Source organism: Globicephala melas, chromosome 8 (assembly GCF_963455315.2).
Source record: "Globicephala melas chromosome 8, mGloMel1.2, whole genome shotgun sequence".
Classification (NCBI taxonomy): domain Eukaryota; kingdom Metazoa; phylum Chordata; class Mammalia; order Artiodactyla; family Delphinidae; genus Globicephala; species Globicephala melas.
This window is the reverse complement of record NC_083321.1, coordinates 52,595,399-52,617,588: the sequence shown is the minus strand read 5'-3', so window position 1 is coordinate 52,617,588 and position 22,190 is coordinate 52,595,399. Positions and strand designations below refer to the sequence as shown.

Here is a 22,190-nt window from a genome sequence, read left to right as displayed (position 1 = left end):
AACCTAACATTTGCTCGTCCTCATTCAGTATCCAGGACAGCTCAGCCAGGGCTTTTAAAACAACGCCTGAAGTCCCCCACTCATTCATGCCTGCAGTTGACTTGTCCTCAGCACTCACTTTGTGCCTCGCTCAGTGCTGGGCATGAGGTCACTGTGGTACAGAAGTTCCAGTCTTATGACAATAAAGGTGGCGTGGGATGAGGCCCTAGGACAACTAAAGGCCTGGCTTTGAGAGGACAGTGAAGAAAGAAAATCTAGTAGGGGCATCCAGGAAGCCTTCTCAGAGAAAGTGGCTATGAAGTAGAGACAGCCCAGGCAGCAGGGGTTGGAAGGGGTATCATGGATGTGGCTGGGAGGGCCAGGGTAAGCCCCCTCTGGAAGTCCTTGAATCAAAGAAACCTGATTTTCACGAGGGCCTGACCAAAGGGTGTAGCAGGCCTCTGGGGCAGACAACGGAGACCAGGGAGGGGTGACCAATTTTCTGAACCCCAGGACCTCAGGGAGGGAGTCAGGGAGTCAGTCCTGTAGGCTGTGAGCGTGTTACTGGGAAGAAGCTGGGGGCTAAGGCTCAGACTTGCTCAGAGATGGGCCCTGCTAGGATCCCACTGGTGTGGGTCACAGTAGCCTCCCCTTTAAAACCCAGAGCCCTCAGGGGCCTGGGGGTGTGGGGAGAGCTCCACCTGTTGACCCCACCAAAGCTGGCTCCCAAGGAACACTCCTACCCCTTTAAGACCTTTGAGACCCATTATGAACACTAACCCTTTTTAAAGGTCTCTTTTTTAAGAAGCTCAGCGTGGTTCTAACAGAGAAATCACAGGAAGTACTGATGACTTCCAAATGGTGAAGTTTTCTGAGCAACAGGCCCCAGTCCCGCCTCCTCACCCCACTCCCAACAGCACCAGTGTTTTCTGCCCCACAAGCCACCTCTATAACACACACACACACACACACACACACACACACACACACACACACACACACACACACACACACACACACACACACACACACACACACACACACACACACACACACACACACACACCATGAGGATTCTTCCTGGCTCACCCAACACAGTTTGCTGCCATGTGAATTCTAATAGGGCCCTGCGGATAAGAAAAGACCACGCTGAGGCTAAAGAAGTATTGTGTACGGACACCACGCCCCTCCTTTCAGTTCTCCCTGACCCACACACCTGGTCCCGTGGCACACACATTCCCACGGGCCACATAGATGGTGCTCTCTCTGTGATGGGCAACATCCAGGGGCAAATGTCCAGAAAGCCACTGGCTACCAGGGCTCCCCCTCTGAAGAGACAGCTGCCTGGAAACAATGTGTGGGGGTCAGCCCCACATGGGGAGGCTGAGCTCCCTCAGGGACACTGTCAGAATGGAAAGAGAAGTGGGCCCAGCCCAAGGCTCTGATGACTTTTTAAAGGTAGGAAGAGAAGGGCACAAAGGAAGCTGAGGAAGGTCTCGCCCAAAGCTGTAAGGAGAGACCAGGGCCTGCGGTGCCAGGAGTGATTCAATAAGGAGAGCGATGCCCAGGGTCCAAAGCTGAGGGAGAGAGTGCAGATGACCGAGAGGCGGCAGTGGCGGAAGCAGGTCGGCCTCCAGCCCAGCGCCAGCCCCCTCAATTTCCTCCTGATGATAAAGTGGCTCTGATGATAAGAGGTGATACTGAGGCAGAAAACCTCCAGCTCAGGCTTGAGCTGCAGGCCACCGCCTCACCTGCATCACGCCCAGCTCTCTACTGCATTGGAAGAAGGCCCAGTGACAGAGGTGGTAGGCTCAGGTCCCCGCCCTGGGCTGGGGCGGCGAAAGGCGGGAAATGAACTAGATGCTCTTGGCCCTTCTCAGATGCAGACTTCATCCTAAGCCTGGTTCTTCCCAGCTGCAGCCATTTCCCAGCCCCTCCCCAGCACGCGCCGTCTCCACCCCTCTCAATCCCGCCCCTCGGCGGCCTGGCGAATCCAGATAAAGGACCCCGGCGGGCCGCGGCCTGTAACCCCACCCAGACGCGGCTGCCTGAGGGAAGGAAGAGAGGGCGGCGCCCCTTCCCCGCGGAGCGGCCTCGGAAGCGCGCCGGCATCCGAAACTCGGATCCCGAAGATGCCCAGGCTCCGCCCAAAGAGCCGTTAACCAGGCTCCCGGCTCTGAATCTGACAGCTGGGGATCCGACATACCCCCCGGGCGGGCGGCGCTGAGCCCCAGTCCCCAGCCGCGGCCGTCCTCGCACGCGCACGCCGTCTTGCCCATGCGGCCAGGTCAGTTTCCCCGTCTGGGCTCCGGGCCCAGTTGCCGGAGCTTCTCGGCGCGGGGTCGGGCCAGGGCCTAGAAGCGGGCTGGCTAGAGAAGCCTGGGGACCCGCGGGCGCGCGCCCCCCGAAGGCGGGTCTGGGGGGCCCTCTTGGAGCTGGGCTGAGGCCTCGCTGGAGCCCCTTGTGGCGGATCCAAGGAAAGACTGCGACTTTACTCCTCGCACAGTGATCCCCGCCCTGAACACCTGCCGGGGACACCCCCGCACTGCCTGGACACCTTTTGGCATTTTTGTGTAATGAGGAGGCGGTGCGTGCGGATTCAGGGCAGACCATGGGGCCAAATCGTACTACAGCGGCACCTTCCGTAGTCTTTGTCTTTGTCGCGGCGAGGATGGATCACCTAGAGGAAGGGGATGGGGAATGCACGCCATTCTCAGTCCGAAACCTGGAAATATTTTTTTGCACCAATTACCAGCCCTCCACTTCCAATCTGTCACTAAGACCTGCGCCCTCTACCAGCTAAATAAATGGTGAATCTGCCTTCTTTTCTCTATCTCTATGGCCACCCCCTCTTACGTCACATATATCACAGTTTGTAATTCTGTATGTGAATTACATGATGGCACTCAGGGTGTAAGAAATGAGGCATTTCTTTATTCTGATAAATCAAATTAAATCAAGTTGGAGCCCCTCCTCTCACTGCCAGGGTGGGCAGGAACTCTAATATTAGTCATTTTCCTAGAGCCTCACCCTGTCCCTAGGTCCAGGAGGCTTAGGCCATCCTGAGAAGACACATAGGTTGTCACTATGGCTGCCCCAGCCCAGCCAGAAGGGCACTGGCAGCCCCACACCCCCTGCACCATGTTTGGCTGCGGAGCTCCCAAAGCCTGCCCAGGTTGTGTGGTGTTAGTGCCATTCCCCAGATACTCCTGTAGCCATCCACATCTGAGCCCATCCCTCAGAGGCCCCATAATCCAGACCCCCCAGCTCCCTGCCCTTTCTACACACCCCCATTCCCAAGTCAGGCCAGTCTACCCCTTCATCCATCAAAGCACCTACACTTTTCCCCCCTCTCCATCTCAGCCCATCCAGTTTAACATCCTCTGTGAGCTTAGACCTGATTCTTGGGGGGGCAAGGGCTGCACCATCTTATATTCTCACCAGCAACACATGAAACGTTCTAGTTTCTCCACATTCTTGTCAACACTTGGTCTTGTCCATCATTTTTATTATAGCAGTGATTTCTTTGTCTATTACAGAATCTTCCATTCTTGCCTACACACCCAATAGATATGTAATAACTATGTGTTGGGTGGATGAATAGGAAAACAGGAAACGGAAGGTTTGGGCAGGAGGATGAACTCAGTTTGGTTCTTACTAGTTACTCCATAAATCAGAGCGGAACACCAAAATGTGACATACATTGCCACCAAAATACACAGAAGCCCAACGAGTGTGCTTCTTTCTTACTACTAGGGACAGAAAACAGCAAATTCCTTTCACTTTTCAGGATGTGACAGTTTTATGTATCAACTTGACTGGGCCATTGGGTGCCAAGATATTTGGTCAAACATTATTCTGGGTGTGTTTGTAAGGAATGAGATTAACATTGGATCTGTAGACTGAGTAAAGCAGATTGGCCTCCCCAGTGTGGGTGGGCCTCATCTAATTTGTTGAAACAGAATAAAAGGCTGAGTAAGGGAGAATTTGCTCTCTGCCTGGCTGTCTTCAAGCGAGGACATTGGTCTTCCCCTGCCTTCAGGCTGGAACTAAACACCATCAGCTCTCCTGCTTTTCAGACCTTCAAACTTGGACTGGAACTATACCACTGGCTCTCCTAGGTCTCCAGCTTACAAACAGAAGATCACAAGACTTCTCAGCCTCCATAATCCTGTGAGTCAATTCCTTATAATACATCTCTTTGTATCTATCTCTATATACACATATCTATAGCTGTATCTTCTATTGATTCTGTTTCTCTGGAGAACCCTGACTAATATATGTTTCCTGGCACGATCCAGACCACTGAACACCCAGAAACGTCACTCAGGGGGCAGGGCCCTGTGTTCTTACGGGATTCATCTCCCATTCTCAGCACATTTGTATCTTATCAATGCATCTAAAGTACCTGCTACTTTCCACTCTCTGAATCCTAGGAACATGATGTAATCAGTGTAGCAGACAAGTATGATGTTGTGTATTATGGGAGGATGGTCAAAATCCCCACAGGTTACATTGTAACAGAGAATCAGAGACTTGGGGAGTTTCAAGACAAGATGAGAAAGCTGTATTGCTGTCCCTGCCAAGAAAAAGAAAGCTGCTTCTGGTATTTTCCACAGAGGAAGTTTAAAAAAAAATTCTTTTTCAGATAAATAGTTTCACATTAAGTAACAAAATATATGTGTATTTGCTCCCATAAAAAGACCATACCTAGAATAGTAGCTTCTGGAATCATCTGAGTAAGCTTATGATAATTCGCTGTCATTCTCCAAGACCTGTGCCTTCTGCACAGACCAAAGAAGTAAATTAAGTGGGATGTAATAGAAACCAGCCTACATCTCTCAAGTTTTGATGAGGGCACAAATTTCTGTGATTCTCCCAGATCTGTACCAGTTTATTGATTGGTAAGAAGAAAAAGTTCCAGAAGCTTCCACTTGGCCCTTTCTACCATAATGGCCCTTATTCCACAGGTCTAGAGGCTCATGTGTGCTGTAAATTTCAATTATACACCCTGAAACTAAAAATACAATTGCAGGATGAGTCCAGGCACCATGCCTGGACTTGAGTCAAAGCTCCAGTTGTCACCTGATGCACCTGAGCCTTTACACAGTGGCTTTCTATGTCCTCAGGAATTAGCATTAGATAAGCTCAAGGTCTGCTAATCCCTGAAAAGCCTGTGTATTTTCCTTTCACAGAGCACAGTTCTCTGGCAAATGGCCTAGGGCCTTTTGTGGAAGGTAGGCTGCTAAAAGGAAGATTTACAGTATGTATCTGGGGTGCTATTGAAGGGGCCGCTCTGAAGGGTACTGACCTCTCTTCCATTCAAGGGGCTTTGGGTGAGGGACCAAAGTTCTCTTTCATAGTGGGTCAAATCAGGCTTCTGCTACCAGGCCTGGAGGGTTTTGTTTGTTGTTTTGCTTTGTTGTTTCTGTTATACATTAAGGAGGACTTAGAGGCTGCCTATCCATTTGGTCCCTTTGGTCCTATTTGGCCCTTAAACAATTAGTCTTTGCTAAAGACATCTGTGGGTTAGACCATTCTGAGTACCACTTGGCATCTGACGTCCCAGATGGCCACGTGCTGCTGTCTGTGCTCTGCTCCCCTGGGATCCCATCATTTCCACTAAAATCATGGAGCCCATTTCTGTGGCAGTGTCTTTCACTAGTATCCCTAGCCTGCAGAGAACAAGTACTGCATCATGTTTCAGAGATGCTCCCCTCACTAACATGTTTCTTCATGCCTTGGCGAAGGGAATTTCCTCCAGGCTCTATAAGGGGAAGTCGGGAGTGTGGAACTTGGCTTGGGAGTATGTGAGTGGGTCACACAGGGTAAATCCACATCAAGATTGCTCCCTGCCTTAGCACTGGATTCCTTCCTCTATGTTAAAGCAAGGAATTCTGGCATTTCAATATCAATTAAGCATAGGCCTCAGTTGAATCCAGGTTTCAGTCAACCAGCTAAGCAAACAATGAAAACCACTCCTAGGTGCTCAAACTGGCACACTGACTCTAGAATCTGAGGTAAATGTACCCATATTAATAAATCCAGCCCAGTGAAAACTGTGTTCCTGCCTCCATGCACTAGCACCCACAGAAAACGTTCCCACATATATCATCCAGACTCCTTGGTGATATAAATTAGCAAAATCTTGCAATTCTTCTGATGTGGCTGCTTCCTCCTCCCCCATCTGACTCTGGAACTAGTCTTCTGAGACAGGAAAGTGTCTAATCCCAGTTATGGGACTGGAGACAATGGGATTGGTGCGTGAAGAGACTTGGCCTCCCCCTGTGGGGTAGATTGAAATCATGCCCATGATATTTCGCTGCTCTTTCCATCCAGACGTGAAGTCTCTTTTTCACCCCTCGAATCCAGGCTGGCCTCGTGACTTGCTTTGACCAACAGGGTGTGATGGAAGCGACATGATATAAGCTGCAGAGCCCAGGCCTCAGAGGCTTAGCTCCCGCCTTCATCCTCTCAGAATCCTGAGGCCACCACTGTGCCAGGAAGAAGACGGGGATGCAGGCACACATAAGAGAGAGGCTCAGCGCCCAGCCATCCCAGCTGAGCCCAGCGTCCAGTGGATACAGTCACCCGAGCGAACCCAGACAAGACCAGTAGAAGGACTGCTCAGCCGCCCCGCAGAACTGTGAAAAAGAGTGAATTGTCATTTTAAGCCACTAAGTGTGGAGTGGCTTGTTTCTCTGCAATAAACAACTAGAACACTTTGCAGGGTAACTTCCAAGACAAGGTCACTTCAAGGTCTTCAGGCAAGGCAGCTGGTGCTGCACGGGGATTTACTGGAGCTAGGGGAGCTCTAAATCATCCAAATCCTGCCATATGGCCTCTAATTCCCTCCCTGAGATCAGTGCCCTAAATTTCACCTGAGATCTAGCAGCACTGGGAATTCAGCTGACAAACTGACAATGTAATTTGTTGACGGCAGCATCAAACTCCTGTCTTGGTAAGTTATATAACACAGCTTAGCTCTCCCCTCCTGTTGGGCCTCCTCTCGGCTCCCCTGTTGAGTTTGTCATCTCTGGTTTACACCAAGACAGAGGAATGACATGAAAAACAAAAGGAAGTCTGAGAGCTGGCCGCTTCTCAGTAGGTGTGTTTGAAGTGTCAGAACACTTTCTACTTCTTGCTGGGACAGCCAGGTGGATCAGCTCATGCCTGGACATGTGGACTCCGTGCTCCCCCCACAAATGAAACCCTGGCGGTAGGCACGTAGGGGAGCTGAGCAGACATGTCCATGTCACAGAGAGAGAGGAAGAAAGGTGACAGCAAGAGGTATTGAAGGACCAAGTCCCCCAGAGAGCACCTGCAGGGAAAATGTGGTGCGTGCGCCCAGAGATGCTTCCCCAGAGCTCTGGGAGCACAGAGGCAGCTGCGCTTCTGACAGGGGCCCAGGAAGGGTCTCTGGAGAGTCGGTAACCTTTGAGATAGGCTTTGAAGGATGAGGAGGGCTCCACTGGCAGAGGTAGGGGGAGGCATGATACCAGCAGAAGAGGCCACATGAGCAAAAGGAGAGGGAGGAAAGTCCAGGGGAGGGGATAAGTCAAGCGGGGGCTGTGGGAAAAGGAGGGAAATTGGAGGGGTGGGAGTGGCAAAACCAACTGCTCTGCTCCTGCAGAAGCGTTCACTGACCTCGGGGCCTCCCCGTCAGCCGCCTCCTCCCAGCCCCTCTCAGAGCAGTTCAGCCCAGCACCTGGCAGCCAGGCCTCCCTCTATCTCACCCCCACCTCCCCTGGGCCCCTCGCTGTGTCCCAAGCTCCCATGGCCCTTCCAGCGGCCGCACCTCTGTTCACGCTGGGCCTCTCTTCCAGAATGCCTCTTCCCCTCTTTCCTACCAACCTCTAGCACCTCTTCTTCCAGGAAGTCTTCCCTGACCACTTCAGCTCTGCCTGACCCCCAGGTTGTATGGCATGATGGAAAGAATCAGGCTTTAAAGTTGTGGAGATCTGGGTTCAAATCCCAGCTCTGCAGTACGATCTTGATTTACCTTCTCTTATTAATAGTTAATATTTCTCGGCCACATATTATTTGCCAGGTACCATGGGTTACCTCATTTCGTTCTCACCACAGCTCTATGAGGTACTTGCTATTGTCATTCCCATCTTACTAGTGAGGAAACTGAAGCTCAGGGAGGTTAAGTATCTGGCCCAAGGCCACACAGCTAGGAGTGGCAGAACTGGGCTTCCAGTCTGGTCTGCCAGGCTCCAATGCCTCTGTTGCTAAGCACCAGAGCACCCACTGGACCACTTCCTTTGAATGAGCATTTATTAGGCACCTCCTATGTGCCAGGCGTTGTGCTGGGTTTGGGGATGTGGCCAGGGCGTGGGCAGACAAGGGCTACTCTCAAGGCGGCTTTAGCTGCGGGGACTGGAGTAAAGATTATATAGAATCCCATTGGTTACTGACCGCCTCCTGTAAACCGTGGAGCACGGAGCTCACGCGTATCGACCACCTCTCTCCTCCACAGCCAGCTGACCTGCACTCCCATACGTGCCAGGCTCCGTCACTGACCTGCTAGGTGGCCTTGGGCTGGTCACGTTATTCTCTAAACCCCAGTTTTCTCTTCTATAACTTGGGATGGTAATAGCTACCCCTGAGGGAAGCTCTAAGAATTAAGAGCTTCCCTCATGTGTACCCGGCAGTGCAGGGCACATAGTCGGTGCTCAGTAAAAGTTAATCCCCATCTCCCCACACTTGCACTCACATCCAAGACCCACACAGTGCAGCAGGGTCATCATCTTTCTGAGACTTTTAACAAGCACAGTGGTGGAAATAACAAGGAGGTCCCTTCAGTGGCCTCCAGGTGGCAAGAAACCTCCACACAGAGCTGTGATGGGCCATCAAGGGTGCCGACGTGGCTGGTCCAGCCCCAGCCCAACCTTGACCTATCCACCTCCACCACCTGCCCTGCCACCCTTCACACCAGCAACCCCACCCCTCACTGAGGTGGGAGCACAGACCTCCCACCACCCTCCCGCCTGTGCCCAGATGGAGGCAGGTGGCCTCAGGGCCCCCTTTGTGTCATCTGGGCAGCCCCACACTCAGCCCTGCCTTCCTTCACTGCCCATGCCCACCCGGTGGGGAAGCTGTTGCAGGCTGAGCGTTGGGTCCCGGAGTCCCAGCTTCTAGTCCAGTCTCCCCATCTCTGAACTATACCTGTGTGAGTAGGAAGACTTCCCACCTAACTGGGCTATTGTGGGGACTAAGTTGGACAACGTATACAGACTGAGGTTATGTACCTTTCCTGTTAAAATCTGGCCAGTTCCTCTCCTGCCCTTTCTGTGTGTCATGGAGGAAGAACAACTCTCCAGCTGGCTAGGAGCATTTCCCAACTCAGCCCCACTGGCTGTGGAGCCTCAGGCAGGTCACTTAACCTCTCGCAGCCTCGGTTATCTCACCTGTAAAATGGGAATAATCCCTACCTAGCCAAGCCGTTAGGAGGCTGGGATAAAATTTATATATATCAAGTGACCAACATGGTGTTCGGCACATAGTAGAAGCAAAATACAAAGGAAGGACCAGCTGGTATTATTAAAATCATTTTTCTGATCAAGAAATGCCTACTTACCCTTCAAGGCAGCCTACATGGCACTTCCTCCTGGGAGTCTTCCTTGATCTCCCCATGGCAGTCATGGCACCCACCCATAGCACCCTTCTGGATTCCCGAAGCCCTGGTGCCCTTCTAACACAGCTCTTTCACTTACTAAAATGTTTTGAGTGCCTTATGTGTGTATGACACTGAATTTGAGTGCAGGACATACAGTGATGAACAAGACATGGGCGCAGTGGTTAAGAATCTGCCTGCCAACTCAGGGGACGTGGGTTCGATCCCTGGTCCGGGAAGATCCCACATGCCCATGGGCAACTAAGCCCATGTGCCACAATTACTGAGCCTGCGCTCTAGAGGCTGTGACCTACAACTACTGAGCCCACATGCCACAACTACTGAAGCCCACGCACCTAGAGCCCGTGCTCCGCAACAAGAGAAGCCACCGCAATGAGAAGCCCGTGCACTGCAACGAAGAGTAGCCCCCGCTCGTCGCAACTAGAGAAAGCCCGCATGCAGCCAAAAATAAATAAATAAAATTTTTTTAAAAAAGTCATCGTCCCTATTCTCGTGGAGCTTCCATTCTAGTAGTGGGGACAGACCAAATGTGTCAATAGGTGGATAATTTAGGAGCACTGAGTCAGTAAAACAAGAAAACATAGTAAAGAAACTGATGTTGTGGAGGAGCTGCTTATACTGGGTGGTTAGGGAAGGCCCTTGTGGAGTAGATGACATTTAGGCCGAGTTCTGGACGACAAAAAAGCAGGCTTGCAAAGATCTAGAAGAACCACTTGCCAGAAAGAACAGCTAGTGCAAAGGCCCTGAGGCAGGAGAGTAAGTGTGGCATGTCTGGGAACAGAATGATCCAGGGGACTGGAACACGGTGTGTACCGAGCATACTTGTCACTGTCCCTACGTCTCCACTTCTAGATGAAGCCTCCTGAGGGCAGAGATCTAATTTATTGGGTTCACAGCACAGAACAGACCTGGAGTTCTAAACAGTTGTGTTGCATTATGGTAATAATGGGAGTGAATCAGCTGGCCCTTCTGCAGCCCCATTCACACCTTGGAGGACTCCAACTAGGTTGCCCAGCCAGGCAGGGATTCCCTCCTCGGACCAACAACCCCCAGGGCAGAGTTGTTGGCAAACAGAAGCTGGAGAGGTGCCCAGAGAGAGGTAGTGACCTTCCCAAATTCACACAGCCAGCAAACAGCAGAGATGGGACATGAATCCAGTTTCCTCTGTTCCTCTGCCTCCCTGGCCACTGGTCTTCTGTCCTGTGCATCCCACTTGCCCTCTCCCTCCCTGAGCTGTGATGTCAGGAGCCCCAAGGACCATGAAAAGTAACCAGTGTGAGGACTGTTATCAGGTCCCTCATCTCCTGCTGCAAACCCAAACACAGAGCAAGGTTCCCACAAGCTCCTTCTTCACAAAGTCCTGCCCAGCTGGGCAGCCTGAGCTTGTGCCCTCTGGCCCTGGATGTGGATGAGGTCAGCTTTAAGTGAAAGCCTAGGGGGCTGAAGACTGGGACCCTGGGGCCCTGCACAGCAGGACAGCAGAGTCTGGGCTCCAGGTCCAGCACTGTCACTCCGGCCCTGCAGCCACCATCTCTCCAGGGTAGCCCGAGCCAAAACAATTTCCAATTCAGCACATAGTGGGCCTGCCACATGGTATCATCTGCCAGGATTTCAGGGCCTGACAAGGGCTATTAGTAGCAAACGTGGCTTAACAGAAGGAGCCCTTTTCCCCGGGGAAGAATGAGATGGGAATCTCTGATCCAATCTCCTTCCATGCTCTGACAAAATTTCACTGGAAAATTTTATTGAAAAAAAACAATTGTACAAATAAGATCTTTGTTTGACAGCAACAAAGGCTCATTTCCCCCCTTTCCTCCCCATCTTTGAAAATCTATAAAAGGGAAAAAAAAATGTTCATCCCCATGATGCCTGACTGGAGTCTGCCCAAGAGCTCCCCCTGCCCCCCCATAAGCTATACCCGACCCCCTCACTGGGGTCAGACCCATGGGGGGGGCAGGGGCAGGGGGCAGGTACATGTCCCAGGGGCTGCAGCACCTAGTTTTATAGTTGAGGGAAGTCAGAAGATTGGGAGGGAGCCGGGGAGGGGCTGAGGTGGTGGTGGTATCAGGAAGAGGGCCCCCATTCCATGAGGGCTTGGCTAAATCCCCAGCTCGATTCTGTCTCACAGATGAGAAAGCACACAGCTATAAATATGAACACTGACCGAGGCAGCCTGGATCCCAGGGCCGAGAGCAGGGCTCCACGACTACTGCCCAGCTCCCACAGGATGTGGGGTCTCTGGGCTCAGCATCCTGACATCTGGGGGCCTGTGTCCAGGCAGAGTGAATCCTGGCTGGGAAGGTCTGCTCAGACACAGCCAGCCCCCCTGTTTTCCCACCCCCACCCCATGGACCATCCAAGGTCAGTACCTCAGCTCCCCACCCCCATAGCACCCATGTGTCTCAGGAGCCTCCCGCTGCCCCGTGCCATCCCACACCCACCCTGGGGCCCTACAACTCGTCTCGCATCTTGTCACCCTTGGGCCGGACCAGGCGCCCGATGAACAGCAGGGAGCCGCTCTGGGTGTCTCGAACCAGGAAGATGAAGGGGTGGTCAGCGTAGAAGAGCTTGGGGCTGCGCAGCTCCTCACGCCCATAGATGTCCTGGTCGAAGGGGTTGCCGTCTGTGTCCCACTCGAAGGCGGTGGCGTGGAAAACACTGGCCAGGTACAGGTCCTTCTTGCCGGACATGCGAGACAGGTCTGCCTTGTTCTTGTCGATGGCCTCAGTCAGACCCAGCCCAGCCAGGTGTTTCTGCAGGACCAGGTGAGTGCCGGTGAGGCCACGGTGGGTAAGGCTCCTAGACCCTCACCCTCCACCCACACCGCCTGCCGTCTCCTCCCGTCTCTTCCCTCAGAGCAGAGATGACCACTCCCTGCCACCTTCTGTGTGCCAGACATGGCGTGGGCACTGCCAAGCACTGCTTTCCTAATTCTCATGAAAACCCTGCAACAGCTTCCAATCACCACGTCACAGATGAGGAAACTAAGGCCCAGGGGGAAAAGGCAGAATCTATGCCTGGCCCCGCTGAGCCACCTTGACCTGTGCTTCTCAGACTGTGGGTGGTGGGTCGCCAGCATCAGCGTGACCCAGGGGCTTACACGAAGCGCACATTCCCTGGCTCCAGCCCAGAGCCACGGAATCACAATCTCTGGGGGTGGGCTGGGAACCTTTTGAACCAACTCTCCAGGTAATTCTTGACATACTCGTTTGAGAAAGACTTATCCTAAGGACAGCTATGACCACATCACTCTGGGGCTTAAAACCTTTCCAGAGTGATATGATATCTGGGATTTGCTTCAAAATAATCTGATGGGTGAGGAATGGGTGTGTATAAATGAATCCTTATTGGTCATGAGCTGACGATGGTCGATGTTGGGTGACGGATGCATGAGGGTTCCTGATACTAATCTCTCTTTAATATATCTTTATACATTTCCATAGTAAAAAGTCAAAACGCACACACACACACACACACACACACACACTCTTCTAAGACTCCGCACCCTGGAAGCCAAGGACAAGCTCTTTCCTGTGACCTGTGCTTGCACTGCAGCCTTAACCCTCAGTATGTCCCACTCCGCTCTCCACTCAACAGCCTCCCTGAAACTGCATCCTCGATGGCATCTCAGTGGCTACCCTGTCTCTGTAGGTCCCTTTAGACTCCACGTCTTCCGGGAAGGCTTCCCTATCCCACAAGACTGGAGCCGCGCCTCTCTGGGCCTCAGCACCCCTGGCCTCCCTCTGGCTATCAGTGTGTGGTCCTGTCTGTCTCTCCCACCTGGCTCAGAGCTCCCTCAAGGCAGGGCCCATATTCAGGGCTCTCCCTGGCTCTCAGTGCAGAAGAGGTGGCAGTAAAGGACTGTCGGCTGAGTGAACAGCAGCCATCAGGGCCCAGGCTTCTGCGGGACAGTGCACTTCCCCAGCATGGCCAAACGGGCACGAGACCTAGGGATCTGAGAGTCAGGGTGTCCTGAGACAGGCATTCTAGGCCCAGCTATTCCAGTCCCCTTGACTTTGCACAAATCACCCTCTTGGAATTTCCCAACTCAATCTATTGCAGGATAGCGGGTAGTGTGTCCAGCCAGGGTGCCAGGAAAACACGGGAGAAAGAAAGGGAGTCAGATGACAGCAACTGCAGGAGAAAGGGCTGGGGTAGAGTCAGGACAAGCGCAAGAGGGAGACAGGTGGCTCCTCTGGAAACCCTCAGTGCCGTCTACAGTACAGACCACACAAGTTCCACTAGTCTCCAGTTTGGAGCCTAAGCCCCATCTCATCTCAAGCTTTCTCTCTCCACGCTCTCTCAGCAACAAGTCTGAAACAATTCTGTAGGTGAGAGACCTGCCAAGGAATCATTTCTGGAATCCAAGGAAGGAATGAGATGAAAGTTTTCCCTTTCGAGTAGAGGAAAAAATCTTTCTCTCCTGATTGACAAAAAGGCCACCCTGAGTTTTCACCTTGAGAACTAACTGCAGCTCCACTGCTTACTAGCCAGGGTGACCTTAGCGAGTCACTGCTTCTCTCTGAGCCGCTGCCCACCACCCAGGGTGGTCATGAGGGAGAAATGATGTTGAGCGGGTTTGGTTAAGTTTCCAGCCAAGTGACTCAGAGCTGAAAGCCATTATTAGTCTTATTACTGCATGGGGGACAATCCTCCAGCTTGAACAGTCTATACACGCATACCCCAGAGATACTGCGGGTTCAGTTCCAGACCACCACAATAAAGTGAATATTGCAATAAAGTGAGTCACACGAACTTTTTGGTTTCCCGGTGCATATAAAAGTTATGTTTACACTATACTGTAGTCTATTAACTCTGCAATAGTATTATGTCTTAAAAAATCAATGTACATACCTTAATTAAAAATACTTTATTGCTAAAAAATGCTAACCATCATCTGAGCCTTCAGGGAGTCAATCTTTTTGCTGGTGGAGGGTTTGAAATATTGCGAGAATTACTGAAACGTGACACAGAGGCACGAAGCGAGCAAATGCTGTTGGAAAATGGAGCCAATAGACTTGTTTGACGCAGGATTGCCATATGTTTTCAGTTTGTAAAAAAACGCAGTAAAGCGAAGCACAATAAAATGAGGCATGCCTGCAAAAACGTCTGAGTTATTGACTGTGTGAATTTGGATACGTTATTTAACTTTCCTGAGCCTCACTTTCCTCATCTGTAAGATAAGGTTGATAGTCCTACCTAATAAAGTTGTTTTGAGAATTAAGAGTTTAATACATGCAAAGTGCTTAGGCAGAGTGCCTAGCATACAGCACGTGCTCAATTATATTGGGTTGGCCAAAAAGTTCGTTTGGGTTTTCCATACGGTGTTACAGAAAAACCTGAACGAACTTTTTGGCCAACCCAATATTTAGCTATTGATGTTATCACCATCTTCCCAAGGGCAGGGACCATGCCTCCTCCCCCAACACAGCCCAGTACTGCCTGGACAGCCAGAGGGGCTCAGGACAGACCTGCTGAGCTGGTGAATGGTTGCCCCATGAGCCATGCCCCCCTCCAAGCCCTGTAGGCCCTTGAGTTGGGCCATCCCTCACCTGCAGGTCGTGGGTCACCTCTACCACACCCTTGGGCAGGGAGATGGCAACAGCCTTCTTCTGAATCTTCCCCATCCAGGTCTTCAGCTGCTCTTCGGTCAGCAGCTTCTCAAGGCGCTCCAGGGGCTCCACGTGGTGGGGCATGATGATGATGAGGCTGGAGAGCTTGTGCGCCAGGGGCATCTCCACGATTTGCAGCTTCTCCTTCTCGTCATCATAGTAGTTGTAGAGACCTGGGAGAAGAGCAGAAGCGGCTCTGGGAACACTGTGGGGCGGGGGCGGGCCAGGCCCCAAGCACCCTCAAGCCCCCACTTCGCCCCCCCAACCCCGCCCTGCAAGGCACCTACCTGTTCGGTGCATCATGGTGACGCCCACGGTATAGGAACGGGTCACCATGAAGCCTCGATTGTCCACCATCTTGTGGTGGAATCTCTCATCCCAGTGTGCTGTAGTGGGAAGTAGGACACAAGGTCAGAAATAGATGCCCCCATCTTGTCAAGACACTCCCCTCAACTGCATACCCTGGATTTTTCCCTGCTCAAGGCCTTTGTTAAAGTCTTCTGGGCTCAGCTGCGGCCCACCTCCCCCCGAGCACCCAGCCCACAGAGTACATGTTCCCTGCTCTGGGGGTGTGGGTCTTGGCCCCAGGACATGCTGCCTGAAGATACGGCTCTCTACATTTAGGGCCTACCTGTTTCCACATGACAGGGGGTGCCTTCAGAAGGAGGACCCTCAGCTTAGCTACCACCACGTCCACCTCCGCCCTGACAGCTGTCAGGCATTTGCGTAACATGCGCTGAGCTAGACTTCCCACCCCACCTGCTAACTGAGGTCTGTGCCCCGGGCAGGGGATGCCCCAAGACCACCCTTCATTCTTGTCTGCAAGCCCTGTCTCTGTGCCCCCCAAAACGACCCAAAAAAACCATGAATACGTGACAGTGGCATGAGCCCTGCCCTATGTCACATACAGACGTGTATTCAAATTCAGTCTCAGTCACCAACTGGCTGCAAGACCTTTCACCCCTATCTTGGTCCCTTCATTTGTAAAAGAGGGGTCACCTCATCCTCACAGCATGCCGTGAGAGGAAGAGTGCTATCCATATAGGTACTCAAAAATACACATTAAGCCCAAATCGAATCTTCAATTCAAGATGCACCTGGACCTGAGTCCGGGCTCTCTCCTCCTAGCTGAGCCTCAGTTTCCTTACCTGTGAAATGTAGGTAACACCACCTGCCCCCAAAGTTGCTTTGAGGGTTAGTAATGATCACAGATGTGGAGCCTTTCTCCAGCTCATAACTGAGATAGAACTGATTACTAAATTTGATTCCAAGACAACAACACTCTGATGTGATGAAACACGGCAGGAGCACATCTTACGGAGTCCTTCAGTGGGGCTTGCATCTCTGTCCCGTTCCTTTAGACACAACACTACACCTCTCTGAATCTAGTGTCTCGTATGTAACAAGAGTTCAGTAACAGTGCCTCCCTCTGGGTCCACAGGTTGTTAATGAGGACTGAAGGAGCCCCAGCTGTGGTGCTCAGCACGGGAACACTGACCTGATTTGCCAGGGGCGGGGCTCCGGGGAGAGGAGGCCCCGCCCCACCGCGCCCTGCCCCGCCCCTCCGGACTCACGCTTGAAGAACATAGCATTGACCAGCAGCGCGCCGTCGGTGCGCTCCACGTCTTTGGTGACCTCGGGCAGCTTGCCGTCGGTGGTCTGCGCCGCCCACTCGTTGATGGACTGCAGGGCGCTGCGCTTGTCGCGGAAGTTGATCTTGGAGTGCTCGCAATTGTAGTGCTGCTTGCTGCTGCGCACGAAGTCCTCTGCGAAGCTCACCGAGCTGGGCCCATACAGGCGGCTGCCCAGCTTCCACGTCACGTTGCGCGCCGTGCTGTTGCTGAGCGAGCGCAGCAGCTCGCCCAGGCCCGCGTGCACCTCCTCGTCGCGCAGCTGCTCGGCGCTCAGCACCGCCTTGGCCTGTGACGCCGTGGCCGCCTTGCCGCCCAGCGACACTAGCCCCAGGGACGAGGCCACCACCACAGGCGACAGCAGGATGTTCTCCACCGCCTGGTCCTTGGCCATGGCCTGGTACAGGCTGAAGGCCAGGCCGGCGCTGCGCTCAGCAAACGTGGCCGCCTTGGGGCTCAGCTTCTCAGCCGGTCCGGGAGCTGCTGTAGCCGCGGGTTTCTTCACCTCGGCGGCCAGGGCCCTGGCCAGTAGGCAGAAGGTGCTGACGAGCAGAAGGGCACGCATGGCTGGGAGGCGGGGTGTGAGCACCACGGAGGACCTGTGAGGGTGGCAGAGAGAGGGTGGCCCTGAAGCCCTATTTCTAGGGAGCCCGGACCTAACTCCGGGTTGCCCAGATTGGGGGTCTCCGTCTGCCCACTCTCTCAGAGGCCTTCTTTGACTCCCTAGCCAAAGCAGGCAAATCCCCACCTCAGCTCTATTGATTTCTTGCACTGAACTTAACATTTAGACTTATGTTTGTTATGTACTGTTTCCATCCCTAATTAGTCTGTGACCTCCAGGAGGGTAGGAAACCTAGCTAGTCTGGCTTCTGTCTATATCCCCAGTGCCTGGCACACAAGAGGCCTCAGCTGTTCCTTAATGAACAAAAACCAGGGCCACTTGCCCAAACCTGGGGCCTTTAGTTATTAGCTCTGATCTCATACAACCCTGGGGCCCTTTTCCAGTGGGGAAAAAAAAAAGTGGTAGATGGGCTCAGGGTCTGCATGAAACTCAGGGGCCTGCACAAAGGATGTCATGTGGGGTGGAGGTACAGGCCTGCTCCTCCCCGAATGCCTTTCCTCCTGCCCTGGGATGTTAATGAGTCGCCAGTTGGTTCACTCATTAAATGAGAGAGTCCAGATGCTCTGCTCTGCTGCCCCAAGGGTGACCTTGAGTTCGCCTGTGTGCATGTGTGTGTGCTCCCCTCTCTGAGCCTCAGGCGCCATTTTCCAAGTTGTATGGGTCTAGGTCTCCATGCCCAGGCTTCTGTCTCGGCAGGGACTTGCCTGCCCGTCTGCCCACAGCCCCTGGAGCGGATGTGAAATCCCCAGGACAAAAGCGGGGGGAGCCGGCGGGTGTGTGGGGGGGAAGGTTTCCTGAGAGGAAGGATACTAAGGGAGAGGGTAAGTCACAGCTCAAAGGAACAATGACACCGACACCCCTTCACCAGAGGCTGGTGGCCAGATGTGTGTTCATTCTCCCAGGAAGCTGGGCCACCTCAGATTCCATTCTTCCCTCCCATCTGACAGTCATCACCACACGTGCCTATCTACTCTGTGGCTTCAAGATTGCCCTCAGGTCCCCTCCTCAAACCACAGCAGTAGCAGTGGCCCCTAGGACAAGCCCCTCTCCCCTCTCTGGGGCCTCCCATCAGGACAGTCTCTCCACATGGACTTATTTCCACACTCCTCCAATCTGAGGTCATTTCCGCTTCTCCAGGCAGCACAAGGGAAGAGGAGGTGACATGGCAAAGGGAAGGTTTGGAAGGAGCCGCGGTGATCCCATGGCTCTGGCAGATTCCATCTCATGGTCCTCAAGAAGACGGAAAACTCAGAATCCTGGTGGACGACCCTCAGGCCTTGAACCTGCCTGGGGAGCACTGGCTTTCTGCGAAGACTCTACTGCTGCAGCCATCCTGTGAACCAAGCCAAGGCCCCCCTCCCTGGGCTGCCACCTCCTTGGAGGTGCGGTGCAGAGGAGAAGCAAAAGGTACATGGGGAGAGGTGGTGGGAGGAGGGAAGGCCACTGAGCCCCGCAGCTGCCTGGGGGGCGGTATCAAAGAGATCTGTAGCCTAGAGTATGGATTGCAGAGGTAAGACAGAATTTCACCCTAAAGAACGGATTGGGAAGGGAATATCTCAGGGCCCAGCCCGCCTTCCTCCCAGCCCTAGCTACTTCCCCACCAGGCCTGGAGCCTCAAAGGCAGAGCGGCCATATAATTATTGTACAAAAAAAGACACTTAAGAGTGTAAAATGGGACACTACTAATTATTAGGCCAGGACAACAGGCATATATATGGTCATCCTATTCAAAGGCCGCCTTTAGTCCAGACAGCTGATGCCAGAGCTGGGACCTCTGCAGAGGCCACCAGCATCCCCTTGAGAGACAGTCTCGGAGTCTAGTTCACAGCCTTGCCACGTGGCAGGCACTGTCTTGACAGCCCCACCCCCAGCCAACCAGGACCTTAAAGGGCTGGGAGGGGCTTTTTAAGAAAGCTCCAAATGACTAGTTTGGGATTCCTCAGGCAGCCACACAGCTGCGCTCCTGCGCCGGGTGACGTGGCAGGCTGGAAACTGAATTATCTGCACCCGCCTGCAGAGGGGGGCTTCCTATTCGGGAAGCGGGAGGCCTGGGTTCAGGTCCCAGGGGGTGCCACGGAGCCTCCCTGGCCCTAGCTTCCAGCCCGCAACGTCACTCTCTGCAGGGAGATGTGCAGCTATGGAGAAGGGCTGCCCTGTTAACCCAGCAGTAGGAACGGAGGAAGGCAAGTCACTGCAAGCAAGCCAGCCTCCCACAGCCCAGCCCCTGTTGCTACAGAGAAATCCTAGCCCTTAGGCTAAGGTTAGAAGATTTATACTCCCATAAAGAAAAATACACGAGCCCAGAACCAAGGGCTGTGCCCACAGCTAGCCAGGCCAAGTTGAGACTGGGTTCCAGATTTTTGTAAGTAGAGGGAAGGGAAGCAGATGCTGGGGGGGGACCACCAGAAGGGCTCTCGAACACTTGAGGAGGGCTAAAGTACCTTGAAACTGCCTCAGGGGGAGGTCAATGCCTGCCTTTTTCATTCTGAAAGAAAACAGAAGAGTGAGGAGGATGGGATAGGGCAGAGCTGGCGTGGTGGTGAGGAGGGGGCCTGGTAGGCCCAGCCCCCATATGGAACCCTGTCTGCACTGCCCCTGGCAGAAGGAAGAGGTAACCAGTCCCAGATCTACAATGACCTTGGAGGTCCTTCACTTCACCAAACAGTGGGAGAAACTGAGGCCAGAGAGCGGGCAGGGAGCCACCTCCAGTCCACCAAGGATCAGTGGGGGTCAGGCTTCCTAGCACAGGGCTCCTTCCTCCCAGAAGCACCCACAGAGCCCCTCTGGAGGGCTGGATGTGGTGTCCTGTTACACAGCCCGTGAAAAAACATTTCTGCTGGGAATCCCGGTGACCAGAGACAAAAGGAGGGGACGCGGAGGCCTCAGGAAGGGGGGATGGGCAGATGAACTGCCAGAGGACAGTAGGGTGTGGTCCCAGCCAGAGACTTCCAGGGAACCAAAGCCCCCTGATTTTCCTTCGGTCTCCATCCGGCCTCCATCCGGGCCCTGCAGACCAGCGGGACCAGCCGGAAGCCCGGGAAGAGGAGGGGCCAGGCCTTTCTGGTCACGCTGGAAGCGGTTTCATTCTTCTTCCACCACTCCAGCCGTCTCAGGAATGTCCCTAAGCTGGGGGCAGGGAACCCCGGCCTCTTAAGTAGCCTTAACCCTGCAGTTACTCCAGGAACCAGGTGGCGGTGGACAGAATTAGAGTGGGTGACTCAAAGCCTTCTAGGGAGCGCCCCCTTGTCCCTTCTGTGGGAGGACGCACCCCTTTTTGGAGGGAAGTGGGGGAGACTGGTGCTGGCTGCCGATCAGAAATGGAGCCGCGGTGGGGGACTCCTCCCAAACCATGGGGACCCCAAGAGCCAAGTAAAAGTCAAGGCTATTTCACCTCCTTTTCCTACCACCCTACCTCAGGAGGCTCAGATGCGCCCCCAGCAAGCCTGTGAGGAGGGTGGTCCACTGGCCCTTGGGCCTCAACCCCACAACTGGAGGCACCCCGACATGCAAAGCCAGCCTGGCCTCCCTGTCCCTGCTGGAAGGCATTCCAGACCCCATCTTCTCCCTCCTTGATCCTGCAGAGGGACGAGCCTCAGCATCCCGGCTCCCAGCCCCACTGTTTCCTCTCTGCCACCAGCACCCCTGCCCCACACTTCTGCGGAACCCTGCACTTTTTCCGGGCCCTCTGAGTGCCCCGACTCCCCATCCCGGCTCTGATCTCTGCTCTGGCCCTCGGGCTCGCTCCGCCATCACCCCGCAGCCCCGGGTTCTCCATGCCGAACCCTCCAGCTGTCCCCAAAGTGCCAGGGACTCCAGTTTGCGGGCTCTGGAGTGGCCCCTAAACCCTCCCGCGGGCCGCTCTCCCCTCTCGTTTTCTTGAGCACCCCCAAAGCTCCCGCCGCTCTCCCCGGCCGCTCCCGCCCCACCCGGGCCGCCCCCGCCCCCGCCCCTCACCTGGCCGGGCTGTGCTGGCGCCGGGACCGCAGTCACAGTGCCGCACTCGAGCCGCGAACGGATTCCACTCTCCGCCGCGCCCCCGCTCTCCAGATCTATATATGGCGTTCCCCCACCCCACCTCCCTCCCGTCCCGAGAAACTTCTGGAAAGTTAGAAAAGCTTCCGGAGGGCGCCCCGGCTCCGCCAAAAAAAGCCAAAGACCTCCCCCAAACCGCCCCGGCTCCCGCCTCTCCCTCTGCGGGCAGTCACCCGGCCCCTGGGTCCTACTGCCCCCCTCATCGGACGGGGTCGCGGCACCCGGGGAGCCCCTGCCTTGAGGCTGGGCGCCCGGGGCCCGCACGACTGCAGAGCGAGCAGGCATCCTTTGATTCAGCTGAGACTCTGCACCCTAGTGGGAGCTCGGAACACTTAGCTGGAGGGGACATGGGTCTCCAGGGTCCAACTCCCCGGAGAGGAGCCCCCTAACACCCCAAGGCTCTTTGCACAAGCCAGCTACCCCTGATTGCACATTCCTTCCAGCACCCCTTTCCCTGCAGCAGCTCTGCCTCCAAGTGGATCCATTCCTTCATTTTTGAGCTGAAACTTAATTGGGTTCCCCTACACACCCCCTCCTCAGTCAGGGCCCCTCTCCTTCCTCTCAGGGGAGGTGGTCAGAGGTTGGGAGGCAGCACCCTTCTCCATGTGCAGTTTATCCTGAACACCTTGGAGCTCAACCTCAGTGGCCAACCCAACAGGAAGAGTGGTCGGGCC

The 22,190-nt window shown here is 54.0% G+C and overlaps 1 protein-coding gene across 2 annotated transcripts; it reads right to left on the bottom strand.

The window, feature by feature from the left end:
- Positions 1-11,342: 11,342 nt before the first annotated feature.
- On the bottom strand, positions 11,343-21,574 carry SERPINH1 (serpin family H member 1). 2 transcript variants are annotated; one of them, XM_060303725.2, is made up of 6 exons: positions 21,439-21,535; positions 19,926-19,969; positions 16,806-17,461; positions 15,519-15,617; positions 15,172-15,404; positions 11,343-12,372 (listed from the first exon to the last, which is right to left on the bottom strand). In XM_060303725.2, the coding sequence occupies exons 3-6, from the start codon at positions 17,425-17,427 to the stop codon at positions 12,070-12,072; spliced, it is 1,257 nt and encodes a 418-aa protein (XP_060159708.1). In that variant the 5' UTR covers positions 17,428-17,461; positions 19,926-19,969; positions 21,439-21,535; the 3' UTR covers positions 11,343-12,069. The 2 variants fall into 2 exon arrangements, with proteins under 2 accessions (XP_060159708.1, XP_030691910.1); XM_030836050.2 differs by lacking the exon at positions 19,926-19,969 and having other exon boundaries at positions 21,439-21,574.
- Between the last annotated feature and the right edge of the window lie 616 nt (positions 21,575-22,190).

Bases quoted from the DNA above. Each gene is read 5' to 3' on its own strand.
- SERPINH1 (XM_030836050.2), bottom strand. From the start codon at position 17,427: ATGCGTGCCCTTCTGCTCGTCAGCACCTTCTGCCTACTGGCCAGGGCC. The intron at 15,618-16,805 runs GTGAGTCCGGAG...TTCCCACTACAG, and splicing joins CAATGCTATGTTCTTCAAGC to CACACTGGGATGAGAGATTC. The intron at 12,373-15,171 runs GTGAGGGATGGC...CTGGTCCTGCAG, and splicing joins AGGTGACCCACGACCTGCAG to AAACACCTGGCTGGGCTGGG.